The 22,802-nt window shown below is 51.5% G+C and overlaps 1 protein-coding gene across 7 annotated transcripts in view; it reads left to right on the plus strand.

Moving 5' to 3' along the window:
- The window catches only part of IGDCC4 (immunoglobulin superfamily DCC subclass member 4), a 39,121-nt gene that overhangs the window by 3,382 nt on the left and 12,937 nt on the right, over window positions 1-22,802 (plus strand). For 4 of the 7 annotated variants that reach the window (XM_057543857.1, XM_057543856.1, XM_057543858.1 and 1 more), the window contains exons 2-9: window positions 6,382-6,723; window positions 7,424-7,565; window positions 14,440-14,576; window positions 15,904-16,044; window positions 19,600-19,755; window positions 20,476-20,889; window positions 21,410-21,574; window positions 22,122-22,259. In XM_057543857.1, coding sequence (XP_057399840.1) covers window positions 6,382-6,723; window positions 7,424-7,565; window positions 14,440-14,576; window positions 15,904-16,044; window positions 19,600-19,755; window positions 20,476-20,889; window positions 21,410-21,574; window positions 22,122-22,259 — 1,635 coding nt within the window. Of the gene's footprint in view, window positions 1-6,135; window positions 6,282-6,381; window positions 6,724-7,423; window positions 7,566-14,439; window positions 14,577-15,903; window positions 16,045-19,599; window positions 19,756-20,475; window positions 20,890-21,409; window positions 21,575-22,121; window positions 22,260-22,802 lie in introns of those variants that run through there. The other 3 variants (XM_057543860.1, XM_057543859.1, XM_028167438.2) reach the window with 2 other exon arrangements.

Genomic DNA, 22,802 nt, shown 5'->3' on the forward strand with positions numbered 1-22,802 from the left:
AACTTAGAAATAATTTTAGCATGAACCCATTTTACAGATGAGAAAACTGAGTGACTTCCCAGAGTTACATGGATGGGGACTGAACTGGGACTTGAACCAGTCTCCTGGCTCTTGGAGCAGCCATACTTTCCCGGGATTTGGTACACATGAACCCAAGTTCAGTCTCTCTTCACCCTCTCCCCCTCACATGAGAAGTTATCAACAACTTTGGGCTTGGCCCCCCTCAGGTGGTGTGTTTGGTTCTGGGCTCTGGAATCCACTCTGCTCCACCCATCCCCACCCACTGCATCCTGTTCTGCCTCCGCTGTTTCTGAGGTACAGAAACCAGACTTGACACAGAATTCCAGATGCAGAACAGATGTCATTGCCAAGCAGGCCTGGGGGCTCCCAGCTCCTCGGGTTGGGGAGAAGGAAGAGGAAGAGTGGCTCTGACGGGGGAGGACCCCAGCCGCAGCCTGGTCAGAGGCAGGTGACAGCACCTGGGGGCAGAGAAGAAAACCAGAGAGAGGATGACCTGGGCCTGACATGCAGAGAAATGGAATCCTTGTCCTTGGGGCTGGCTGGGCTGCCAGCTACTAGTGCCTCACTGCTGAGGCTGAGGCATTCCTCTGGATTTGAGGGACTGTGGGGTCACTGTGGTCCGGGAAGCAGAGGCTCAGTAAATTCTCTCTCAGGTGCAGACCTGAGCATGGAAGCTGGTGCAGAGCCAAGACTTCCAGATGGTTAGATAAGGGGCTCATTATCTTGTCACATAGTTTGGAGCTCTGGCAAATGAATGGAGCATAAGAGAGACAAGGTTGGGCACACAAGGAAGGTATTTTTTTTTTTTTTTTTTTAAGGATTTTCTTTTTAATTAATTAATTTATTTATTTTTGTCTGTATTGGGTCTTCGGTTCGTGCGAGGGCTTTCTCCAGTTGCGGCAAGCGGGGGCCACTCTTCATCGCGGTGCGGGGACCGCTCTTCATCGCGGTGCGCAGGCCTTTCTCCATCGCGGCCCCTCCCGTTGCGGGGCACAGGCTCCAGACGCGCAGGCTCAGCAATTGTGGCTCACGGGCCCAGCTGCTCCGTGGCATGTGGGATCTTCCCAGACCAGGGCTCGAACCCGTGTCCCCTGCATTAGCAGGCAGATTCTCAACCACTGCGCCACCAGGGAAGCCCCGGTATTTTTTTTTTAAACATCTTTATTGGAGTATAATTGCTTTACAATGGTGTGTTAGTTTCTGCTTTATAACAAAGTGAATCAGCTATACATATACATATATCCCCATATCTCCTCCCTCTTGCGTCTAAGGAAGGTATTTTTAATCAGACTATCCATATAGCAGAAGAGGTGAGGTAGTGAGCTCCCCAGTCCTGGTAATGTTCAAGTTCAAGAGTTTCTTTCAATGTGAGTTTGCTGTTGTGTCTCTGTGCTTTTTTTTTTTTTTTTTTTAATTTATTTTTTGGCCGCGCCGGGCGGCTTGCAGGATCTTAGTCCTTAGTGCCCTGACCAGGGATGGAACTTGGGCCCACGACAGTGAAAACGCGGAGTCCTAACCACCAGACCACCAGGGAATTCCCTGTCTTGGTGCTTTTTAAGCATTTTGTTACGTGTCTCATAGATGCCACATAGTATGCTAGGCAGTTTCCACGTATATTATCCACATTATCCCGAGCCCTGAAGGGAGTTCCTATAATTTTTCCAGATAAGGAAGTTGAGGCTTGGAAAAGCACGAGGGGCTCTGTGTCTTATCTTTTTGAGTGTGTCTCCGCATGTCCACTCATCTGTTCAAGAACTGTTTATTGAGCGCCTACTATGTGCCAGACAGTGTTTTAGGTCCTAGGGAATTAGAATGCTGACTAGGACAATAATCTTGGGCTTGTTGCCTCACTGGCAGAAAGACAAGTCAAAAATCTAGAGTGCTAGTTGCAATGACCCAGGTGCCCAGGGTCCTATGGGGCAGAAAAAAAGGAGAGGCGTCTAAATCAGAACCCAGGATGGCACAGCTACTGAAGGAAGAGGGAGCAGCATAGGCAACGCATGGAACAGCAGTGTGCTTTCAGAGAACGGGAAGTGGTTTAGTCTGGAGGGGACCCAGGGTGACAGGGAACAGGAGGTAGGCAGGTCAAGCTGAGTGGCTTTGCTCTCAAGTCTGCTGAGGCTGAGCCTGTCTCCTGAGGATCACAGATGAAGGGAACGCTGCCTTCCCTGTGTCCCAGGCAACCATCCCAAGCTCTCCTTCCAGCTGTTGTGGGAGGGGCTTAGTGTGTGGTAAGGGAGGTGGCCAAGGTGGGGGGTGGGGAAGGAGGTTTCTGGAAGAAACTGACTTGTGTCTCCTGGGAGAGGAGAGTGGTGATGGCGTCATGGAGAATTGCCCATGTGGACCGAAAACAAGCTGTAAATCTGGTGGGCCCTGAAATTCAAAAATGACAAGGCATTGATGTTTGTGGCAAGTTCTTGGCTTAATGAAGGAGGCATCTCGGCTTTGTCCCCCACCCCATGGCCCAGTCCCAGCCTCTCTCCTGAGAGTTCACTGAAGAATGGAACCCTGGCTTATGCCAGGCCCGCACTAGTCCCACGGAACAGCACTGAGCTGGCCCTGGGGCTCAGCAGCGAATCTCCTTTCTGTCTGGGTTCTAATTGGCCTCATAAAATCTAATTTATCCTGTAAATGGGTAAAATAATGTCAGAAGAAGGAGATTGAGAGATGGCCCTGGGGCTCCTTAGCATAGAAGCTCCATGTCTCTGGCAGGGTCCCACCGAGGAGACTGAGGAGAAGGGATTGTGGGAGAGGGAGTTCCCCTCGAGGCAGAAAGCTGGCCAACAGCAAGTGTCCACTATGTCCACCCACTACTTAGAGGGAGCACTGAGAAGTGCTCCTGGGAGGGGCTTGGTGGTCCTCCATGACAGGGGACTGGGGGGTGGCAGGAAAGGGGCAGCCACCAAACCACTGGACAAACAAGGTCCACTCCCCAGAGCATCACTTTTCCAAAAAGATTTGGTGGTGTAGGAACCACATTTACATTAAAACAAACACTGCTGTGTAATGGAATAGGATGCAAAATGTGCCAGAGTTTTAAAAATAAAAACATTTCAGGTAGTCAGCAAGCCTCCTGAGTACGTTCTCCTCTGCCGCTGGGAGAATTTTGGTGAAAATGAGAAATGTGGCAACTCTTCATTTTAAGACTGGGGAAACCGAGGCTGAAAGGAGGAAAGCGGACCCAATGTCATACAACCCATGATGGACCCAGAACTCTGACCCCAGGCCAAGGCTTGTCCCACCACATCCCATGGTCCGCCTTAGGCAAGAAGGCAAGAGGAAGAATGGGTAAGGGACCTCCAAGTGGCTACATGATGTGAGACCCAGGAAAACCCTTCCCTGGGGAAGGCAGGGGCAGCTTCACGGAGGGATGTGGCACCTGAGGTGAGCCCCTAAGGATGCACGTCCTGGGCACAGAAGTTGGGTTGGGTGCTGGGGCAGAGAGAACGCTCTTATTTGGGAGCAACTGTCTCCTCAATGCTGGGTTCACGCCCAAGATGTCCAAGAAGAACAGTTTCCTCAGACTGTCTCCCAGAGAGGTGAGAACCTCCCCTTTTGGACCTCGGTTTCCCCATCTATAAAATGAGCCATCTCAGGCTCTGCATACGTTTCCATCAACGTGGGCCGGCTTGGGCTCCTGGCACAGCCCTGTAACCCCCCAGGGATCCCGGGCTCTCCCCACATCTACATCCCTGTTGGTTTCCCATTCTGCCTCGCCTTGTTGGGTGCTGGGCTCCTCCGAGGTGGGGCAGCCAGACATCTGCTGATCCATGAATATTCAGGAAGGGAATTGGAGCCTCCTCTGGGCTCCCCAGCAAGCCCCGGCCCCTCTGGCCGCCGTCCTGCCCGCCGGAGCCCAGGCTGCTGACAGACCCAGCAGCTGCTCGGGCCCCAACTGTTCACATTGTTTGTTCAGCGCAGCGGGGGATTTTCCAAGCCCCGGACGTGCTTTGGGGGGTAGGGAGGCTGCCGGAGGGCTCAGGGATTCGTGTCATGTGGGGCTTTTCTCCCCTGAAACTCAAACCGACTGCTCAGCGGCTGGAATGGGGCAATTGGAAGTCACTGGGCTGAGAGCCCGGGCTGGCCTTGCCCCCACCATGTTTGCATCAGAATCCAGGGCCTCAGATAGGGAAGGGACTGGATGTTAAGAATAGCGATTTGCATTTGTACATCCCTTTCCAGTTTACGAAGTGCCTTTAAAGAATGAGCTCCCATTCTTTGACTGATGCCCGTTAGGCTCTGGGCTGGAGACCTGACCTACATCACCTTGTTTAATCCTCACAGGCTCCATAGTATCGCCTTCATTTTTACAGATGTGGAAACGGCCCCAGAGAGGTAAAGTGGCTCGTCACATAGCTGGTAGGTGGAGCAGCCAGACTGGAACCTTGATCTTCTGCCCCAAGGTCAGATGCTCTTTCCACCCCAGCACATGGCCCTCAGTGATGCGAATGCCAGTTTGGCTTCCCCAGTTAGACTGGAAACTGGGTGAGGGCAAGGGCTGCCTTCTCCTCGCTGCACCCACTAGTAATGCTGAGCCCAGCTGTGTAGCTGGAGGTGCCAGCGGAGCTTTTAAGAAAGGCAGAGGCCTGTTCAGACCCTGTCTGTCTGTCCTTCCCACTGTGGTGTCAGAGGCCTGGCTTCTGCCCTGGCCTCCTTATCTCAGCCAGTTAGGACCTCTCTTCTCCCCTCAGTCTTGATCCTCTTCAGGGGTTTAAGTGTTGGCATATATGTGTGTCCAGGTGTTGATGAGTGTGGCAGAGACGGGGGGAGCACGTGTTTAGGTATGGCAGGTCGTGTCTATAGTTTTGTGGGTGTGCCTAGATGATGTTCTCTCTCTGTTCAGGAGTAGGTGAGTCCAGTTCACTGAATAATCCTACCATCACAGAATCTTCGACATCACCCGCTACATTTGAGTAAACTAGAGCCCAGAGGTGGAAGTGACTGGCCCAAGGCCACACAGCTAGACTGTGACAGAGCCCGGTCTAGAACTGAGGGTCGCCGGAGTCCTTAGCCATTGTGCTTTCTGCATGCCCCTGATAGGGCTCTGTCAGCCCTGGCCTGCCTTGTAATGAGTATGGACCATTGTCCTCACCTCTGTCCCTGGCTCACTCTCAGATGCACCACTGTGCCTTTAAGCAAGGTGTCAGGCCAGAGGATAAGAGGGCACCTTGGGCCATTGAGCTTTTATGGGACAGGAAGGCAGCAGGGCAATCGTTTGGAAGATACAACTGGAAGAGAACCAGCTATTTCTCTATGAATAACGGTTACTGGGCCTTGCTGAGATGTTGGTTAAAATGATAAACATTGGCATTTGTGTGTTTTTGCCTTGACCCTGGGATGGCATTCCCTTCCTCCATTGTTCTCCTGCTCTTCCCTTTGCGTCCAGGGCAGTGTTGGAGCTGCAGGCTCTTCTGGGGCATCTGGAGAAGGTCAGGGGACTGGGTTCTGCACTGGCTTGCTGCGTGGCTTTGGGGGAATCAGCTGCAGGAAGGAGAGCTTACCTCTTCTAGTCACTGCGGCAGAAGTGGTTTGGGTAATAGTGGTCAAGACGATCTGTAGGATTCCAGGAGAGGGAATGACATTACTGAGCCCCAGTTCTGTGCCAGGCCAGCCACTGTGCTGTACTCCTTTACCACACAGCATCTCACTGACCGCTCACAACAGCCCTCTGAGGAAGGAATGACTATGTCTTTTTAAATTGAGACGCAATTCACATACCACAAAATTCACCGTTTAAAGTGTACAAATCAGTGGTTTCAAGTATATTCACAAGGTTGTGCAACCATCACCACTATCTAATTCTAGAACATTTTCATCACCTAAGAAATAAACCTTCGATCCCTTAGCCATCTCTCCTCATTCTTCCCTCTCCCCAGTCCCTGGAAACCATTAATCTACGTTCTGTCTCTATGGATTTGCCTATTCTGGACATTTCACAGAAATGAGATCATACAATATGTGGCATTTCGTAACTGACTTCTTTCACTTTGAGGAAAGTTCAAGGTTTATTCATGTTGTAGCAAGTATCAGTACTTAATTTCTTTTGATGGCTGAGTAATATATTTATCTATTCATCAGGTGATCGGGCATTTGGGTTGCTTCTACTTTTTTGCTAAGAACTGTGTTATTTTGTGGATGAGGAAGTTGAGCAGCGGGGGAAGGATGGGAACGAAGTGCAGCCGTTGGCCCAAGATCACAGTTAGTCAGAGGCAGAGCCAAGATCCAGATACAGGTCTCTCCATTAGACCTCTTTCTCTGAGGTTTGTCCTCCTCGACCCAGGGTGGGTGACTCGGGCTCTGGAGGCTGTGGGATGTAGGAGGACACACACTGATGACCCTGGTGCCCCCTCCTCTACGCAGGGGAGCAGCCGTTGCCTCGGAAGACGACCGTGTCACTGAGCTGTGGAGCAGGGCCGCTGCAAGTGATCCTGGGCCCGGAGCAAGCCACGGTGCTGGACTGCGGTCTGGGGGCGGCTACTGCAGGACACCCCCCCAGCGTCACGTGGAGCAAGGATGGAGGCATCCTGCCCGAGCACAACCACCTTCGCCTGCTACCCAATGGCTCCCTGTGGCTGTCCCAGCTGCCAGCTCCCGACGGCACTGACCCTGGGGCTTCAGAGGTCATTGAGGGCAGCTATTCCTGCCTGGCCCGAAGCCCCGTTGGAGTGGTGGCCAGCCAGGCTGCGGTGGTCAAGCTTGCCAGTAAGTGCCACATCTTGGACTGAGCTGAGGCCCATAGGACGTGGGGTGTGGGAAGTGTGGTCTGCAGTTAGATACTTGCACAAAGGTTTGTCTCTGAGCCACGCCCCCTTTCCCTGCCTCCTGTCCTGCTCAGTGGGTCCCTTCCTGGTATTGTCTGCCTCACTGTTCAATAGTCTCACTTCTTCCCTGCTCTTCTGCTCCTCCTCGTTTTCCTTCCCTGTGAGTTTGAGAGTCTAGACTTGTGCTCTCCTCCAGGAAGCCCGCCAGAGAGGTTTGTAAGCGGGTCAGGGGCACAGAGGTGCTCCCCACCCCCATAGCAGGTGGAGTGTGTAGAGCCGAGCTGTGTTGTCCAGCTCACTCACTCTTGGGGGGTTCTCGGGAGGCACAGATCACCAGGAAAAAATTTGGGGGCCAGAAGAAATGCACATCTTACTGTAGTCCAACCATATGGTGATGTAAGGCAGGGGGACTTTGGAATTCATTCTGCCTGCAGCATCTGACCAGTCATCACCACTTCTTATTCTCCGACTGCCTCTTTCCATCTGTGTCTCCGGTGGTCTGAACTTTTTTTGCATGTGTTTCTGTCAACCTGTGTCTCTCTGTGTCCGTGTGTGTGTATGTTTCCCGTCTCTGCTCGCTGTGGCCTCCTTTCTTGTGTTCCTCTCCTGTCCCTGCGTTTTCTCACTGTCCTCATCCCCAGCACTTGCAGGCTTCTCCCTGCACCCGCAGTCTCAGACGGTGGAGGAGAACAGGACCGCTCGGTTTCAGTGCCACATCGAAGGGCTGCCAGCACCTGTCATTACTTGGGAGAAGGACCAGGTGACGGTGCCTGAGGAGCCTCGGTGAGTGTCCCGTGGGCAAGAGGAGAGTGGGTCCCAGGGGGCAGCCAAGGAGGGCTCTGGCATGTGCTCAGGAACTGGGCTTCTTAGAGTCAGGGTGGCTCCGTTTGTCCAAACTGACTTAGGAGCCAACCACCACCTGACGCTCAGCCCATTTCTGGTCCCAAAGAGAAGTTGGGTCAGAAGTTTTTGCTCCCTGGGAGGAAAGCCACCCACCAAGCTATGGGGCTTGGGTAGAGAGCAGTTATCGAGTCCTTCAGAGCATATGTAGTCCAACCACTTGCCTTATTGAGAAGGAGACCAAGGGCCAGAGAAGAGCTGTGCTTTAACCAAGGCCACACGGTGAGTCATTGGCAGAACGTTTGTTGTTCGTTCCGGGCCCAGAGGCTGCTGGGAGGGTTTCCCTTTGCAGGTTCCTCTGGAGTTTCTACCTTGGATGCATAACTTCTCTTCTTCTCTCAGTTCCATTCAGTGGGGTGCAGCATCTGATAACCAGGTCGTAGAGGTCCTTCCTGTTTCACCCTCCTCTCTCCCCATAAAGGCAATGGAGCAATCCTAGGGAAGGGTTTCTAGGGCAGAAGAGAAGCAGAGGCTAGACCCAGGACCTGATCCCTACTGCGGCCTCCTGGGAAGGCCCAGATGTACACATAGCATGTCCAGAAAGCACGAGGCTCATTTGCATCCGTGGTCTTGGAATTGGACTCATGACTCGGCTGCCACCACATGGAGTCTTACACCTCTGGAAACGTGGCTCCAAAGGCCTTTCCCAGCCACCCTGCCGTCCTCTCCCTGCATCTCTCTAGCTGTAGTTACCAGCTCACCCTCTCCTCTCCCAGCAGAGGTGGGATTCCTTAGGCTCAGAAACACTGGTTTCCAGATCTCCCTGCCCTGAAACTAACCTGTCTTCAGTGTATTGAGTTGTGCCAGCTCCTTTGACTTTTGCCCATGTCTAGGTAGGGGTGAAAGTGTAAGAGAAACTTCTAGATAGAAAAGGCCCAGGCCACATCTCTGCAACAGTTGTAAGTGAGGAAGAAGGGTGAGAGGTCAAGATAAAAGTGATCCTGTTGACTTTGGTGATCAGTCAGCCCCACTGGTCCAGTGGGTTGGATTAGATCATGGTTTCCAAAGTGTGTTCTTTTTTTTTTTTTTTTTTAATATTTATTTATTTATTTATTTATTTATTTATGGCTGTGTTGGGTCTTCGTTTCTGTGCGAGGGCTTTCTCTAGTTGTGGCAAGCGGGGGCCACTCTTCATCGCGGTGCGCGGGCCTCTCACTATCGCGGCCTCTCTTGTTGCGGAGCACAGGCTCCAGATGCGCAGGCTCAGTAATTGTGGCTCACGGGCCTAGTTGCTCCATGGCATGTGGGATCCTCCCAGACCAGGGCTCAAACCCGTGTCCCCTGCATTGGCAGGCGGATTCTCAACCACTGCGCCACCAGGGAAGCCCCAAAGTGTGTTCTTTTTTACAACGTTAGTCCCTAAAGATGATTCTTGAAAAAAAAAGTACTCCGCGGTCAAATAAGATGAGGAAACTGCCTATAAATCTCCCTCTTGGAGTTGACAAGGCCCTGAGAAGCCCTGTACTGAGAAACCTGTTTAACTTGTTTAACCAAATGCTTCCTAGACTCATTTGCCCAGAGCCCCTTTTTCAGGAACCCTGTTAACATCCTAGGAATGAGCATTCCAGGGAGGAGACCTTGGGAATGCTAACGGAGCCTTCCTAGCACTGACATTTTAAGTTCTATGCCTCTTTTTTTTTTTTTTCTGGCTGTGCCGCATGGCTTGTGGGACCTTAGTTCCCTGACCTAAGGGATCGAACCCATGCCCGCTGCATTGGGAGCACAGAGTCTTAATCACTGGACCACCAGGGAAGTCCCAAGTTCTACGCCTTTTAAATGTGGAGCCTCTCACCGCTGTGAGAGAGTTGTTGGGTGAGAACCAAGTGAGAGTGTACTCCTGGGACAGCCCCCAGAGAGGGTGGGAGAGAGCAGAAAACTCTCCCCGCGTTAAAAGTCACAAGAGGCTTCACTTAATTAGAGCTGTGTTTTCTCACTTAATCCTTCCCATGATCCTTCAAGGTAAGTGTTCCTTAGTTTTCATATTTTCCTCTGTTTACTTTTAGTTTATATTCCTATTAGATGCATTTTTCAAATTCATATAAACAAAAAAGAAGAAACAAAAATGGCTCGTCTTCTTATCACCCATAGAAAGCCTCTGTTAGTTTTGATGTCTAGCCTCTGGACTTTTCCCCTGTATGTTTATAAATATTCTCTTTAAAATTTTGGATCATATTGTACATACTGGACTTTTTGTTCAGTCACCTTTTTTTAGAAAACAAAAATGGGATTATATTGCAACTTCTTTTTTTTCACTTAACACATAAGGAACCCCCTTCCAGGTCTATCTGTATGGCTGTGGCAGATACAGTTATCTGAATTCTTAAATGAGGGAACTGAGGATCAGAGACAGAAGTCAATTGCCCCAGGTCACACAGCTAGTGCTGAGAGTATCTGACAGCGGAGCCCTGGGGTGGATGATTTGGTGGTTGGAGTGGGGAAGCCACAGGGTCTGAAGAAACTCCTGTTGCAGGCTGGCTTAGAGTTGGAGTGGTCCAGCTGTGCTCAGAGCAGAGAAGTTACTTCCCCAAAGTTTCTCAGCAAACAGAGGAGTTCCCTCACCTCCCAACATCTAGTTCAGGCCTCTCCCAGGAGGCTGGAGCTGCCAGTTCCTGGCCTCTGGGAGTGTTTGCCCCCAAGTCCTCTGAAAAGTGATCCTCATCTATAAATAAGCCAGGCTCACATGTCCCAGCACATTGTGTGTGGGGGGGAATAAAGAAATATCTAAAACAGCAACCTGATTATGCCCAAGGTATGTATTTTTACACATACCCAGATAGAGTTCACATAGAAATATGCTATTCATAAACTCAACCCAGTGATTTGAAGGAGACCATATGCCTTGGTGTAGGCTGTGCACATATGCAGTTAATAAGCACACTCTGTCAGGGTCTATGTGCATATTTTGGGAACTGATGGTAAACACTAGACCCTGAGGCAATTCCCTGATACTTATACTAATTTCTAATGATAGGGGATAATTTTTCTTCCATGGAAACCAGTAATCAATGAGAACAATGTTTCCCAAATCGCAGGCATTCACAAACCCCTGTCATATTTTTGGCCATCCCTCAACCATTTATACAACATTTAATACATTTCTTCAAATCGACTCTCTCTTTTGTAACTTTAATACATACTAAAAAGGAACATTATCTCACTGCAGTAAAATGGAAAACCAGCAGCACTGACCTTAAATAGAAGGTAGCCATAAAAATAAATATATAACCACTGGAATAAAAACCTGTGTCTAGATCCACTTGAAATCATTTTGTTATCACCATTCACTCACACTTTAAAACCATGGCACTAATGGATTTAATTATTGCAGGCTCCCTAGTCCAGTCCTCTGCCCTACCCATCTCCTAGGGCCCATCGTGTCTGTCAGCCTCATGTGACCCTCGGCTAGTGTCCCTTTTCCCTGGGTGGATCTCTGAATGGCTCAGGGTGGAGGCTCCTTGGCCCTCAGGAAATTCAGAGCAGCTGTCATTTCTCCTCTGTTCTTGAATCCCTGGGTCCAAGTAGCCTTTTGCGGGCACGGGCAGCAGGCTGAGGCTCAGGCTTGGAAAGAGAATGGTCCCTTCCTTTTAGCTAGAGGTTGCTTTTCATTCTATAAGTAGCTATTTTGTTTTATTTGAAATTTCAATTCATTTTAAAATGATAAAACATACTAACTTAAAGGGAAAAAAGTCACCTACAAACTGAGCACAGATAGCTGTTACCATTATCTAATGAGAGCTTATGACACATTAACAGGGTCGGGGTTGTGAAGTAGGCAGGAATTATGAAACCCATTTTTCAGATGAGAAACCTGAGGCCTGGACATGTGATGTCACTTGCTAAAAATCACATATGTTGGAATCAATTCTCTCCTCTATGCCACAGCTGCTTTTATATTAGAGCCAGGAGTTACAAAACAAAGTGTACAAGGGCACATGCTTTTTTCCATTTAAATTTTTTAAGTTTTATATTTCCAAACTAATAAATGTTCACTGTAACCAAGAAATTTAAAAACGCAACAAAAAAGAGCCCCACAGTAACCCCACTCCCAGAGAAAACCTCCCACGAATGACGTGAGCATTACCACCCTTGACTCTTTCCGCACACATCCTAGCATATCATTTATCTATTTTCCAAAAATAGAATTGCTTCATAAACACTGATTTGTGAATTCTTTCCCCCCACTAACCAATATGTCTTGGACATTCTTCCAAGGACAGAGCTTTTTAAGACACATTTTAACAAAGCAGAAGATTTTAACTGAACACTAAAAGTGGTTCCATTTCACTTGTGTCGGCTCTAGCAACAGCACCACACCCGCATTCATTCATTCAACACACGTAATTAAGGCAATGTTACTTGTCAAGGGAGGTATTAGCTCTTGGATACCTGGAGCATAATTTCCCTGGAAAGAGTGAGAAACTTTGGGGTTAGGAAGTGTGGGCAGCTCCTGGCGTGAATCCTGCTGACAACAGCTATGGAGACTGAGGAAGGAGGAAGGGTCTTAGAGGCAGAGAATATTAGGTGGAGGAGAACTGGATGGGGATGGGGGCCTTGTTTCTGAGATGGGTCCTGCTTGTCCTTCCCCACTTGTCATTTCCCATCAAGTTTTCCATGGCACAGGCTGGGTCCTGGCCCAGGATTTTCTCTCCAACCACCCTTCCCCTTCTGGTCCCCTCTCCCCTGTGGGTCCCAGCACTGATGTGGGCAGCTCTTGGAGCTGAGGGTAAGACTCTTGGGCAGAGGTGTGTTTGCCTGTGGGCTGAGGGAAGGAGTGATGCAGGTTTATGTTTTTTCTCTAAGTCTTTGGGCCACAGCAGATTTCTAGGCTCATGGCCAGAATTCTCTCCCAACACCCTTGAGCTAGTTCTTTTCTCCTGTGTTTAGATTTTTCTCATACCCTGCTTTTCCCACAAGCCAAGGGATCTTCATCAAGTGCACAGCTGCCCCATTCCCTCCCTGACCTTGGCCTAGCCTACATCCACAGGCCACTTGCTCTAGTGAGAAATTAGAACTCTCATCCTCGAGCTGACCCTGCAGGGATCACAGCTAGAGGATTCAGGAAGACCCACTCCCTCCCTGCTTGGGCCAGAGCCCATTCTGCTTCCCACCACCCTGGCTTCCATGGGCACTTCCCTGCCTGGGATTGCACTGTCTCTCAAGCAAGGTCTCTGGGCTCTTCTAGCCCAAACTGCTTTCCAACCCTCACCAAAAGGGTGGAGAACACCACTCTCATCCATCCTGCCCCTCCTCAGTAGTGTACGTGTTGACTGGGACTTGCTGGAGACCACGTCCCTTCCACTGGCATTCTCAGCCATCTAATGGCTGCTGAGATAAGCAAGTGAGAAGAACGTGGGATTTGGCACCAGAAGCCCTAGGTTCCAGTTTTAACTCTGCTCGAGCTGTGAGACCCTGGGAAAATACCCTACTCCCTCCAAGACTTAGTTTTGTCACCATTAAAATGAAGGCTGTGATCCCCTCTATCTCTTGGGCTTGTTTTGAGGTTCAGATGAGATAGTGTAAATAGAAGGGATTTTATCAGGGAGAGAGGAGGTAATACAGGCAGGGGGTAAACAAATTCAAACTATACAGAAGGTTATTTAAGGAAAATTAAATCTCCCACTGACAGGTCCCAGAATCCCAGGTCCCCTCCCCAGAGATAGCCACTATTACCAGGGACATTCAGTGCAAAAGCATATAAGTGTACACGTCACACACACACTGTTCTGTACCATACATATTTTGGAGATGGTCTTATAGCAGTACACATGGAACTGTCTCCTTTTAACAGCTGCCTAGCATTCCATTGTGTGAATGTACCCAGACCGATTTAGCTAGTTCCCACCCTACAGATGGACATTTGGACTGTTGCCAGTCTTTTGCTATTACAGACAGGGCTGGAGTGAATATCGTTAGACATACGTTTTTGTGTACATGTACGAGAATATCTGTGGGATGAAGTCCTTGAAGTGATGTTGCTGGTTCAAAAGGCACATGCAGGTTTGATTGTAAGATATCACCAGCTTGCCCTTGAAAGAGGGTGTATTGATTTGGCATGACCACCAAGACAGGACTGCCTTCCCCCATTCCCTCATCCACAAAGGGTGTTATTAAACCTTTTGACTGAACAAGCTATGTGGCCCAAAAGAAAAAAAGAAAAAACAAAAAGAAAATTAAAAAAAACAAACACAAAAACTTTTGACCTTTGGGACTTCCCTGGTGGTGCAGTGGTTAAGAATCCGCCTGCCAGTGCAGGGGACACGGGTTTGAGCCTTGGTCCTGGAAGATCCCACATGCTGCGGAGCAACTGAACCCATGCGCCAAAACTACTGAACCTGTGCTCTAGAGCCCGCGAACCACAACTACTGAGCCTGCGTGCTACAACTACTGAAGCCCACACGCCTAGAGCCTGTGCTCCGCAACAAGAGAAGCCACCGCGATGAGAAACCTGTGCACCGCAATGAAGAGTAGCCCCCGCTCGCCGCAATTAGAGAAAGCCCGCGCACAGCAACGAAGACCCGCAACGCAGCCAATAAATAAATAAATTTTTAAAAACTTTTGACCTTTGCTAATCTGATAGGTGAAAACGGTATCTTGTAGTTTTAATTTGCATTTCTTTTATTATGAGTGAAGCTTGAAAGTGAACTGCTCTAGGTATTTCAGGCCGGAGGGGAAGGTGGGTCCAGGACTGTTTGGGCATGCTGCCCTCCCCGAGGAGCTCCTGCCCACCTCACGGGTGCCCTCTCTCTCTCTTCCCAAGGCTCATCACCCTTCCCAATGGGGTCCTCCAGATCCTGGACGTTCAGGAAGGTGACGCAGGCTCCTACCGCTGCGTGGCCACCAACTCAGCAAACCAGCGCTTCAGCCAGGAGGCCCTACTGCGCGTGGCCCACAGAGGTAAGGGGGCTGGCTGGGTGCGGAAACCTGGGGGTTTCTGGAGTCGGCCATTTTGGAGCTGGGAGGGGCCTCAAGTAGTCCAAGGCCTGCCTTCCAATAAGTGACTGGCGAAGCGATAAAGCCCAGAGAAGGCAGGGCCACCCAACAAGTCAGAGATAGAACTGGGGCAGGAACCCAAGACTCCCAGTTCAGGGCTCTCTTCCTGCGAGGCTGTGTGTTCCCTTGAGTTGGGTGGAGCGTCCAGGGCTGGGGACGGGGATGGGGGCGGGGGGGGGGCGGGGGGGAGGGGAGGCGTCTGTGGAGGAGTGTCGGTGCCCTGAAGCCCCGGTCCCCGGCCCTCTGTGTGCCCTGAAGGGGATTCACCCTGCTGCTGCTTGCTGTGCATCTGGCTCCTCATGGTCTGGGGCTCGTGTTCTCTCCATTTCTCTGAAAATCTCCCGTCCCAGGGTGATGCAGTAGGAAGGACACAGGCTTTGGGGTCAGAACGACCTGGTTTGAATCCTGCCTTGTCTACTCACCATCTGCGTGACCCTGGGTTCCTTATCAAATGTCCAGCTCAGGGAGGTGGTGAGAATCGCTGAGATAAGATTGGGAAGTGCCTGGTGCCTAGCAGGTGCTCAGTAGATCTCACTCCGGGCCTCCCACAAGGGCCCTCCCTTGCCTCCCTTTGCCATGGCATCTCCCCATGACCCCCGCCCCTCCGTTCATCTCTTCCCATCCCCCTCCTCATCCCCTACACCTCCACTCCTACCCTGCTTCCTAGGGCTTAGCTGATGCGCTGAGTCTGGTTCGCTGTCCCTCCCGTGCCCGGGGTCTCTGCCTCCACCTGCTGGACAAACCGGGTATTTACCATGTTGACCCAGGGACCCAGGGTCACACTGAGAACTTGGCAGAGAATTAGTGCTCAGGGGGCTGCCAGGCTGGCAGAAACTCGAACCCATCCCCTGCCTTTCCCACCTGGGAATCGAGGCGCTGTGGAGAAAGGACTTGCTAGAACTAGAAACTATAACTGTTGACTCCAAGTTCAGACTCCAAGTCTACTCTTGACCCCGCTGGTTCTCTGCCTGGAGGGTGGGTTCAATCTGACAGGGAAGAATGGGGGTGGTGTGTCGGAGGTCAGGTTATTCCTCTCCTGGCTCCCAGAGAAAGAGCTCTGAGTTCCAGTCCCAGCTCTGCCGAACTATGCAGCTGCTTTCCCATCTGTCAGCCAGAACCCTGGCTGCTCCCTGCCCCACCTGCCTCACCAGGTGACTGTGAGCATCAGGTGAGGTGCTGCATGTGAAGACGCCTGATGGTAAGGCTGCCTGCTGGCCTGCCCTCTCTCCAGGGTCCCTGGCATCCATCGGGGGGCAGGACGTGGTCATTGTGGCAGCCCCGGAGAACACCACCGTGGTGTCTGGCCAGAGTGTGGTGATGGAGTGTGTGGCCTCTGCTGACCCCACCCCTTTCGTGTCCTGGGTCCGACAGGGTAAGTGGAGGGAGGGGACCTGAGGGCATGGGAGAGGAAGGGTGTGGCATCTCACGCATCCCCAAGTCAAGGAGCTATAAGGGTGACCATGCAATGGTCACCGACCTTTGGTGTGGTAGGAACTAACTCCTGTCCCAGGGCTGAGTGTGGGTAGGGAGCCTGGACAAAATTAATCAACAGTCCGCGTAGCAAGTTTCCTTTACGAAGCACGCTAAGTCTGCCACTCACAAAATCACTCTTGAGACCTCACTTGGGGGGTGGGGCACTGGGCTCGGTTTTCCACGTTATGTTTCCATTCCTCACAACAGTGAATGTGTGAGAGCTGGAAAGGGGCCAGCGAGTCAAGTGGAACTTGGACCCTCTGCTGGTCTGTTTTTTTTTTTTTTTTTTTTTTTTAATTAATTATTTATTTTTTTATTTTTGGCTATGTTGGGTCTTCGTTTCTGTGCGAGGGCTTTCTCTAGTTGTGGCAAGTGGGGGCCACTCTTCATCGCGGTGCGCGGGCCTCTCACTGTCGCGGCCTCTCTTGCTGCGGAGCACAGGCTCCAGACGCGCAGGCTCAGTAGTTGTGGCTCACGGGCCTAGTTGCTCCGCGGCATGTGGGATCTTCCCAGACCAGGGCTCGAACCCGTGTGCCCTGCATTGGCAGGCAGATTCTCAACCACTGCGCCACCAGGGAAGCCCTGCTGGTCTGTTTAACTACACAGCACCTCCTGGTCCACCCAGTGTGCGGCCACCTTTGTGTGCCTGGCTTCATGCTGGGCACAGTGAATAAAAAAGGGGGGGCCTGCCCTCTGAACTCACAGTCTGTTCGAGGGAGATAAGCACACATCCATGACGAGAGGCTTGACAGTATCAGGCAGCAAGTGATGAGTGCCAAGTGGGAATGCGTTACAGGAGATGCTATCGATGCTATCAGGGTAATGAGGGTGCTGGCCAAACGTCACCTTGCAGTCTACTGAGCATGCAACCTGCTCTCCTGCTGGAGCCCTTGGAGGAGGGTAGGGGCCAGGGCTATTATTCTCAGTGGGCAGATGAGGAACCTGAGGCTCAGAGAGGAAGATGGAAAGCCAGGACCCAAACTTTAGAGCCTGTTCTCTTTCTGGTACACCACCCCTTACAGCCCTGTATGGAAGAAAAGCAAGGATTATCTTTGTTTCCATTTGAGATAAGAAGTGACTTGTGCCAAGTTGATGGCAGAAGTAAGTCTTAAACTCAGCTCTTTTTTTAAAAATTTATTTATTTGGCTGCGCCGGGTCTTAGATGAGGCACGCGGCATCTTTGTTGCGGCCTACGGAATCTTTTAGTTGCGGCATGTGGGATCTAGTTCCCCGATCAGGGATCGAACCCAGGCCCTCTGCATTGGGAGCTCAGAATCTTACCCACTGGACCACCGGAAAGTCTCAAACCCAGCTCTTTTTACCCTTTTTCCCCTGGTTCAGTCTACGACCCCACACTGCCTCCTTTTTGTAAGTTTGTATCTCACATTCAAGACTATATTGTGATGAATACATAGAGTTTAAAGAAAAATAAAAACCCAAATGACTACATACCCCCACCAAGCTGATGAGAAAGAACAGTGCTGGTATCTGTGCCTCCCTGACCTGCCCAGCCTCCTTGGACTTGTGACACTTGCCTAGTTAGGGGGATCCTGGGGCCAGCAGGACCCTCATACTATTATTGCGGTAAGCCTGTGGTGTCACCCAGAAGTTCTATTATCAGTGTTTCTCAAATCCTGACCAGGCATCAAGATGACCAGGGAGCTTCTTTTTTTTTTTTTTAGTTTTAAATTTTTTAAAAAATTTTTATTGGAGTATAGTTGATTTACAATGTTGTGTTAGTTTCAAGTGTACAGCAAAGTAAATCAATTATACATATACATATAGCCACTCTTTTTTAGGTTCTTTTCCCATATAAGTCATTACAGAGTATTAGGTAGAGTTCCCTGTGCTATACAATAGGTCCTTATTAGTTGTCTATTTTATATATAGTAGTGTGTACTATATGTCAATCCCAATCCCAGGGAGCATCTTAAAACTGCAGACTCCCTCCATTTATGCCTGGAGAGTCATGACCCAGGATTTTTAAATGCTTCACAAGTGTCCGAGGTCCTTCTACAGAAAGTGTGGTCTTTGGACCTACCTCCTGGGCATAGTTAGAAATGCAGAATCTGGGGTGCCCTAGGCCTCTGCATCTTAACAAGGTCTCCTGAGATCCTGTGACTTGTGTACACAGTAAGGATTTGCGAATTGCTGTCCCAGAGGGTCCTGACACCTGTGGTTCTGGGATCTCACTTGGAGAAACTCTGCTAATAGCACTCCTGGACAGAGACTGGGAAGAGAGAAGCTGGAAATGGACTTCATTCCTGCCCCTGGGCACTGTTCCTTTTCTAGGAACTTACTCCACTAAGTCAGGGGAGGGGCATGGCTTTTTTGTTTTGTTTTGTTTTCTTCTGATGGCAAAAGTTGTACGTATTCATTGTAGAAAACTAGGGAAAAGGAGAAACAGAAAACAACCCACCACTCAGAGATTAAAATTGTTAACATACGAGCATATTTTCTTCCAGATTTTTTTCTATGCACATGTACATTTTCCCCAAAAATTGAAAGCATGCTATATTTACAGTTCCAAATCCTATTTTCATTCAACAGTATATCATAGACATCTCCCCATCTTTAAAACTTTTTTGAAAATAATTTTAATAACTATGATAGTCCATCATTTGAATGTCACCATAATTTAAGTTGCTAGTTCCTGCTATTGAATTTTTAAGTCCTTCCCAGTTGTCCACTATTACAGTTAACACTGCAGTGATCAGCCCCGTTCACAGCTCCCCACCACAGAGTGCCCACAAGTGGAATCCTGGCTTCAAGGTCAAGGTGGAGCCCTTGTTAGCCCTATCAGCAATTACCCTTTCTCAGGCATTGCAACATAGCATTTTAAAAAACTTTCCCAATTTGATGGGTGAAAATGAACATCTGTGTTTTGATGTGCATTTCTTTGATTTTGTGAAGTTGAACACTTTTTTGTTTATTGGCCATTTGCATTTCTTCCCTGGATTTTCTGTTCAGGTCCATAAGGGAAGGGCTTTTAAAATGGTTTTCACTTCACATCAAGATAAACGTCTGCACAGATTCAGATCTTTGGTTCTGGTCCAGACCTTTCCAGCCATATGTTCATCATAGCATTGGGCTAAGACCATATGGGAGGAGTGTCCTTCTTGAGAGAAATGAATTTAATAATAATGGTAATAGTAATAACTGACTGGTGTACCGAGCATCTCTTATGTGCCTGCATTGTGCCAGCCAGTCCCACAGACTTTATTCGTTACACTCTCAGAGCAGCCCTTCCAGCGAGGGACCATCTCCCCATTTTACAGACAGAGACACTAAGGGCTCAGAGGAGGTCATCGGTCTAGCAAGTGGAGGAACTGAGATCCCAGCCAGAGACTGTTGTGTTCTCTTAACCCGGGTGTAGAGGGTCTCCCGAGGTCCGGAGGGTGGATGGAGGGGCAACCCTCAGCTCCCCCCTCCAGCGCTCTCCCTCCTCCCGCAGATGGGAAGCCCATCTCCACCGATGTCATCGTCCTGGGCCGCACCAACCTACTAATCACCAGCGCGCAGCCCCGGCACTCTGGCGTCTACGTCTGCCGAGCTAACAAGCCCCGCACGCGCGACTTCGCAACCGCAGCCGCAGAGCTCCGCGTGCTGGGTGAGGAGGGGAGGAGGGTGAGGGAAGGCGAAGGACCGCGGAGTAGGTGTTGGGGAGACCGGACTGGGGCGGGTTAGCTAGGGCGAGGCCGGGAGGAGGGGGGGGGTAAAGGGGCGAGTGGGTGTGTCAGAGGGACTGAGGGGCGGTGCTGGAGGAGGAAAAAGGGATAGGGCGGGGGGTGGGGCATTGGAGGGGACAGACTAGGTAATTAGAGGAGAGGAAGTGGTGGAAAGAGATTGGAGGATGGAGTGGGGGCGGAGGGGAGGGGTGATCTGGGTGGGACCCAGGTAATGTGGGGAGGGGTGGGACTGAGGTTACTGGGGGGAGATGGAGTGGTCTGGGTGGAGAAAACTGGGGTCAGGGTTGCTCAGGGCTGGCAGAGGGATAAATCTGATAGGTAAGGGATACTGGGAGGTAGGGGAGAAGGAAATGGTAAGTGCGGGAGCAGGGTTAGATCCAGGAGGAACCAGGGTATTTAGGGGAGGCCGAGGAGGCCTGGGGACAACTCGGAGAGAGAAAGAGAATGGTCAGTGTGGGGCTGGGGTAAAAGGCGGAAGAGAGCTAGAGCTGCACTGCCGAGGGTATTTTGGGGGGACGGGTGAGTCAGGAAGAGGTTAGAATGAGTGGAGGGGATGCGGGAGTCCGTCGGGTATTGGGGGGCGGGAGCCAGGGCCCCTAGTGGCCGGAGCGCGCGGTCAGCGTCCCCCTCCTCTCCCCCAGCCGCCCCTGTCATCTCGCAGGCGCCGGAGGCGCTGTCGCGGACGCGGGCGAGCACCGCGCGCTTCGTGTGCCGCGCGTCCGGGGAGCCGCGGCCCACGCTGCGCTGGCTGCACGACGGAGCGCCGCTGCGGCCCAACGGGCGCGTCAAGGTGCAGGGCGGCGGCGGCAGCCTGGTCATAACGCAGATCGGCCTGCAGGACGCCGGCTACTACCAGTGCGTGGCCGAGAATGGCGCGGGCACGGCGTGCGCCGCCGCGCCTCTGGCAGTAGTTGTGCGCGAGGGGCTGCCCAGCGCCCCCACGCGGGTCACCGCCACGCCGCTGAGCAGCTCCGCCGTTCTGGTGGCCTGGGAGCGGCCCGAGCTGCACAGCGAGCAGATCATCGGCTTCTCCCTCCACTACCAGAAGGCACGGGGTAAGTCTCCCCGGGGCTAAGAGGCCCCAGCAAAGACCTACGCGGGGGCTCTGGTTGGGGGGAGGGAGGGGGGCGCGGCACAGGCTGGATGATTGAAGGGTTGCCTTTGGGGACAGGATAGAACGGGATGGGGTGGGAGCCCACAGGAGAGACCTGTGTAGAAATGGGTTAGTACATTTCTCCCTCAGCCACAGTTTGTTATAAGAGAGGAGGGAGAGGATGCTTCTCCTCGCAGGGAAAATGGCTTGGCATTCCTGGAGCCAGCGTGTTAATTGCAGCAGGAGTCACTTCAGTTAGAGGCTAGAAGAGACTTCCTAACCAGTGGAGGAATTAATACAGTGGGACTAGAAGTCAGGGGAGTTTATACTCTCCCACCGAGATTATCTGGAATGATTTAGCTATAAGGAGGCTATTCTAGGAACTGGGACGATATGAAGGGTCCCCAGACAGCTTCCAGCTGGCAAGCCCTCGGGGGTTGCCCTGTGACAGACCGTTTGTCCTCTAACCCTAACCCACTCAGGCATGGACAATGTGGAATACCAGTTTGCAGTGAACAATGACACCACTGAGCTACAGGTTCGGGACCTGGAACCCAACACAGACTACGAGTTCTACGTGGTGGCCTACTCGCAGCTGGGCGCCAGCCGCACCTCCACCCCAGCACTGGTCCACACACTGGATGATGGTAGGGCTTCTGCACCTGCAGTGGGCACCTTGGGGCCCATAGAATTCCCTGGGGATGGTAGCTCAGCTTCTCTTTACTAGTGTTCGCCAAGGCACTTTTACCTGCCTTATGCCATCTTTTGTGCGCTGTAAGGGAGTGGGCGAGGGTTCTTCTCCCTAATTTACAGTTGGGAAAACTGAGGCCCAGAAAATTAGTGACTTGCCCAAGGTCAGTAGTACAGCTGGGACTTGAGCCCAGGTCTCATGATTGCCTGTATCAGATGGCCCTTCTCCCTGACACCCACGTACCATCCAGTCAGACAGGAGCCAGTGACAATCCATCGGATGTAGACGATTGTGCCCCCGACCTTATTCTGGCTTCAGGGTGGGAAGGATGTCCCCTCATCTCCAGCTTGGGGCTCCCCTGAGAGGCTCCCTTTCCTCCCTCAGATCCTGGTCCTGGGCCTACTTCTGACTTGCTGTGTGACCTGGGCAAGTCTCTGACCGCTCCTGGGCCTCACCTTCCACGTCGGTGGAGCAGAGCTCACGCTGATGTTCTTCTGTCTCAGTCCCCAGTGCAGCGCCCCAGCTCTCCCTGTCCAGCCCCAACCCCTCGGACGTCAGGGTGGTGTGGCTGCCCCTGCCCCCCAGCCTGAGCAACGGGCAGGTGGTGAAGTACAAGATAGAGTACGGTTTGGGAAAGGAAGGTGAGTGGGGGCAGGACACGGGGCTCCACCTGGCTGGGAATCATTGGTGTGAAGGGTTGATCAGAGTGGCTGGGGGCCTGAGCGGAGCTGTGGAGTAGGGCAAGGTGAACCTGAAAAAGGGGAAGGTGGCTGGGGGTTGGGAGGGCAGGAGAGAAAGGGAAGGCGAAGAGGGCTAGCTCCAGACATGGGGAGGCCTGGGGTCTAGCCCCACCTCCTCTACGGCTGCGGTGCGTAAATCCTGTTGAGTCCCTGCCTCAGTCTCTTTGTCTGTGAAATGAGGCAGGTAACCTAGGTAATCCCTGGGGTCCCTTCCAGCTCAAAAAGCAGATGAGGGATAGGGAGGTGGAGGGTGTGCTTGTGGGATTGAGAGAAATGAGGCATGGGGTGGGGGTGTGTGTTAGGACAGATGTCAGGAATCTAGGGGAGGAGGTGTGAAAGGGATGGAGAGATTGGAGAAGGCGAGTGGCTGGGGGCCAGGATGAGGGTGGGGAGGGAGGGAAGGGTGAGGAAGGGGGCTTGGGTGGATGGCAGGGCTCCGGAAGG

This window comes from Balaenoptera acutorostrata, chromosome 3 (genome assembly GCF_949987535.1).
Source record: "Balaenoptera acutorostrata chromosome 3, mBalAcu1.1, whole genome shotgun sequence".
NCBI lineage: Eukaryota > Metazoa > Chordata > Mammalia > Artiodactyla > Balaenopteridae > Balaenoptera > Balaenoptera acutorostrata.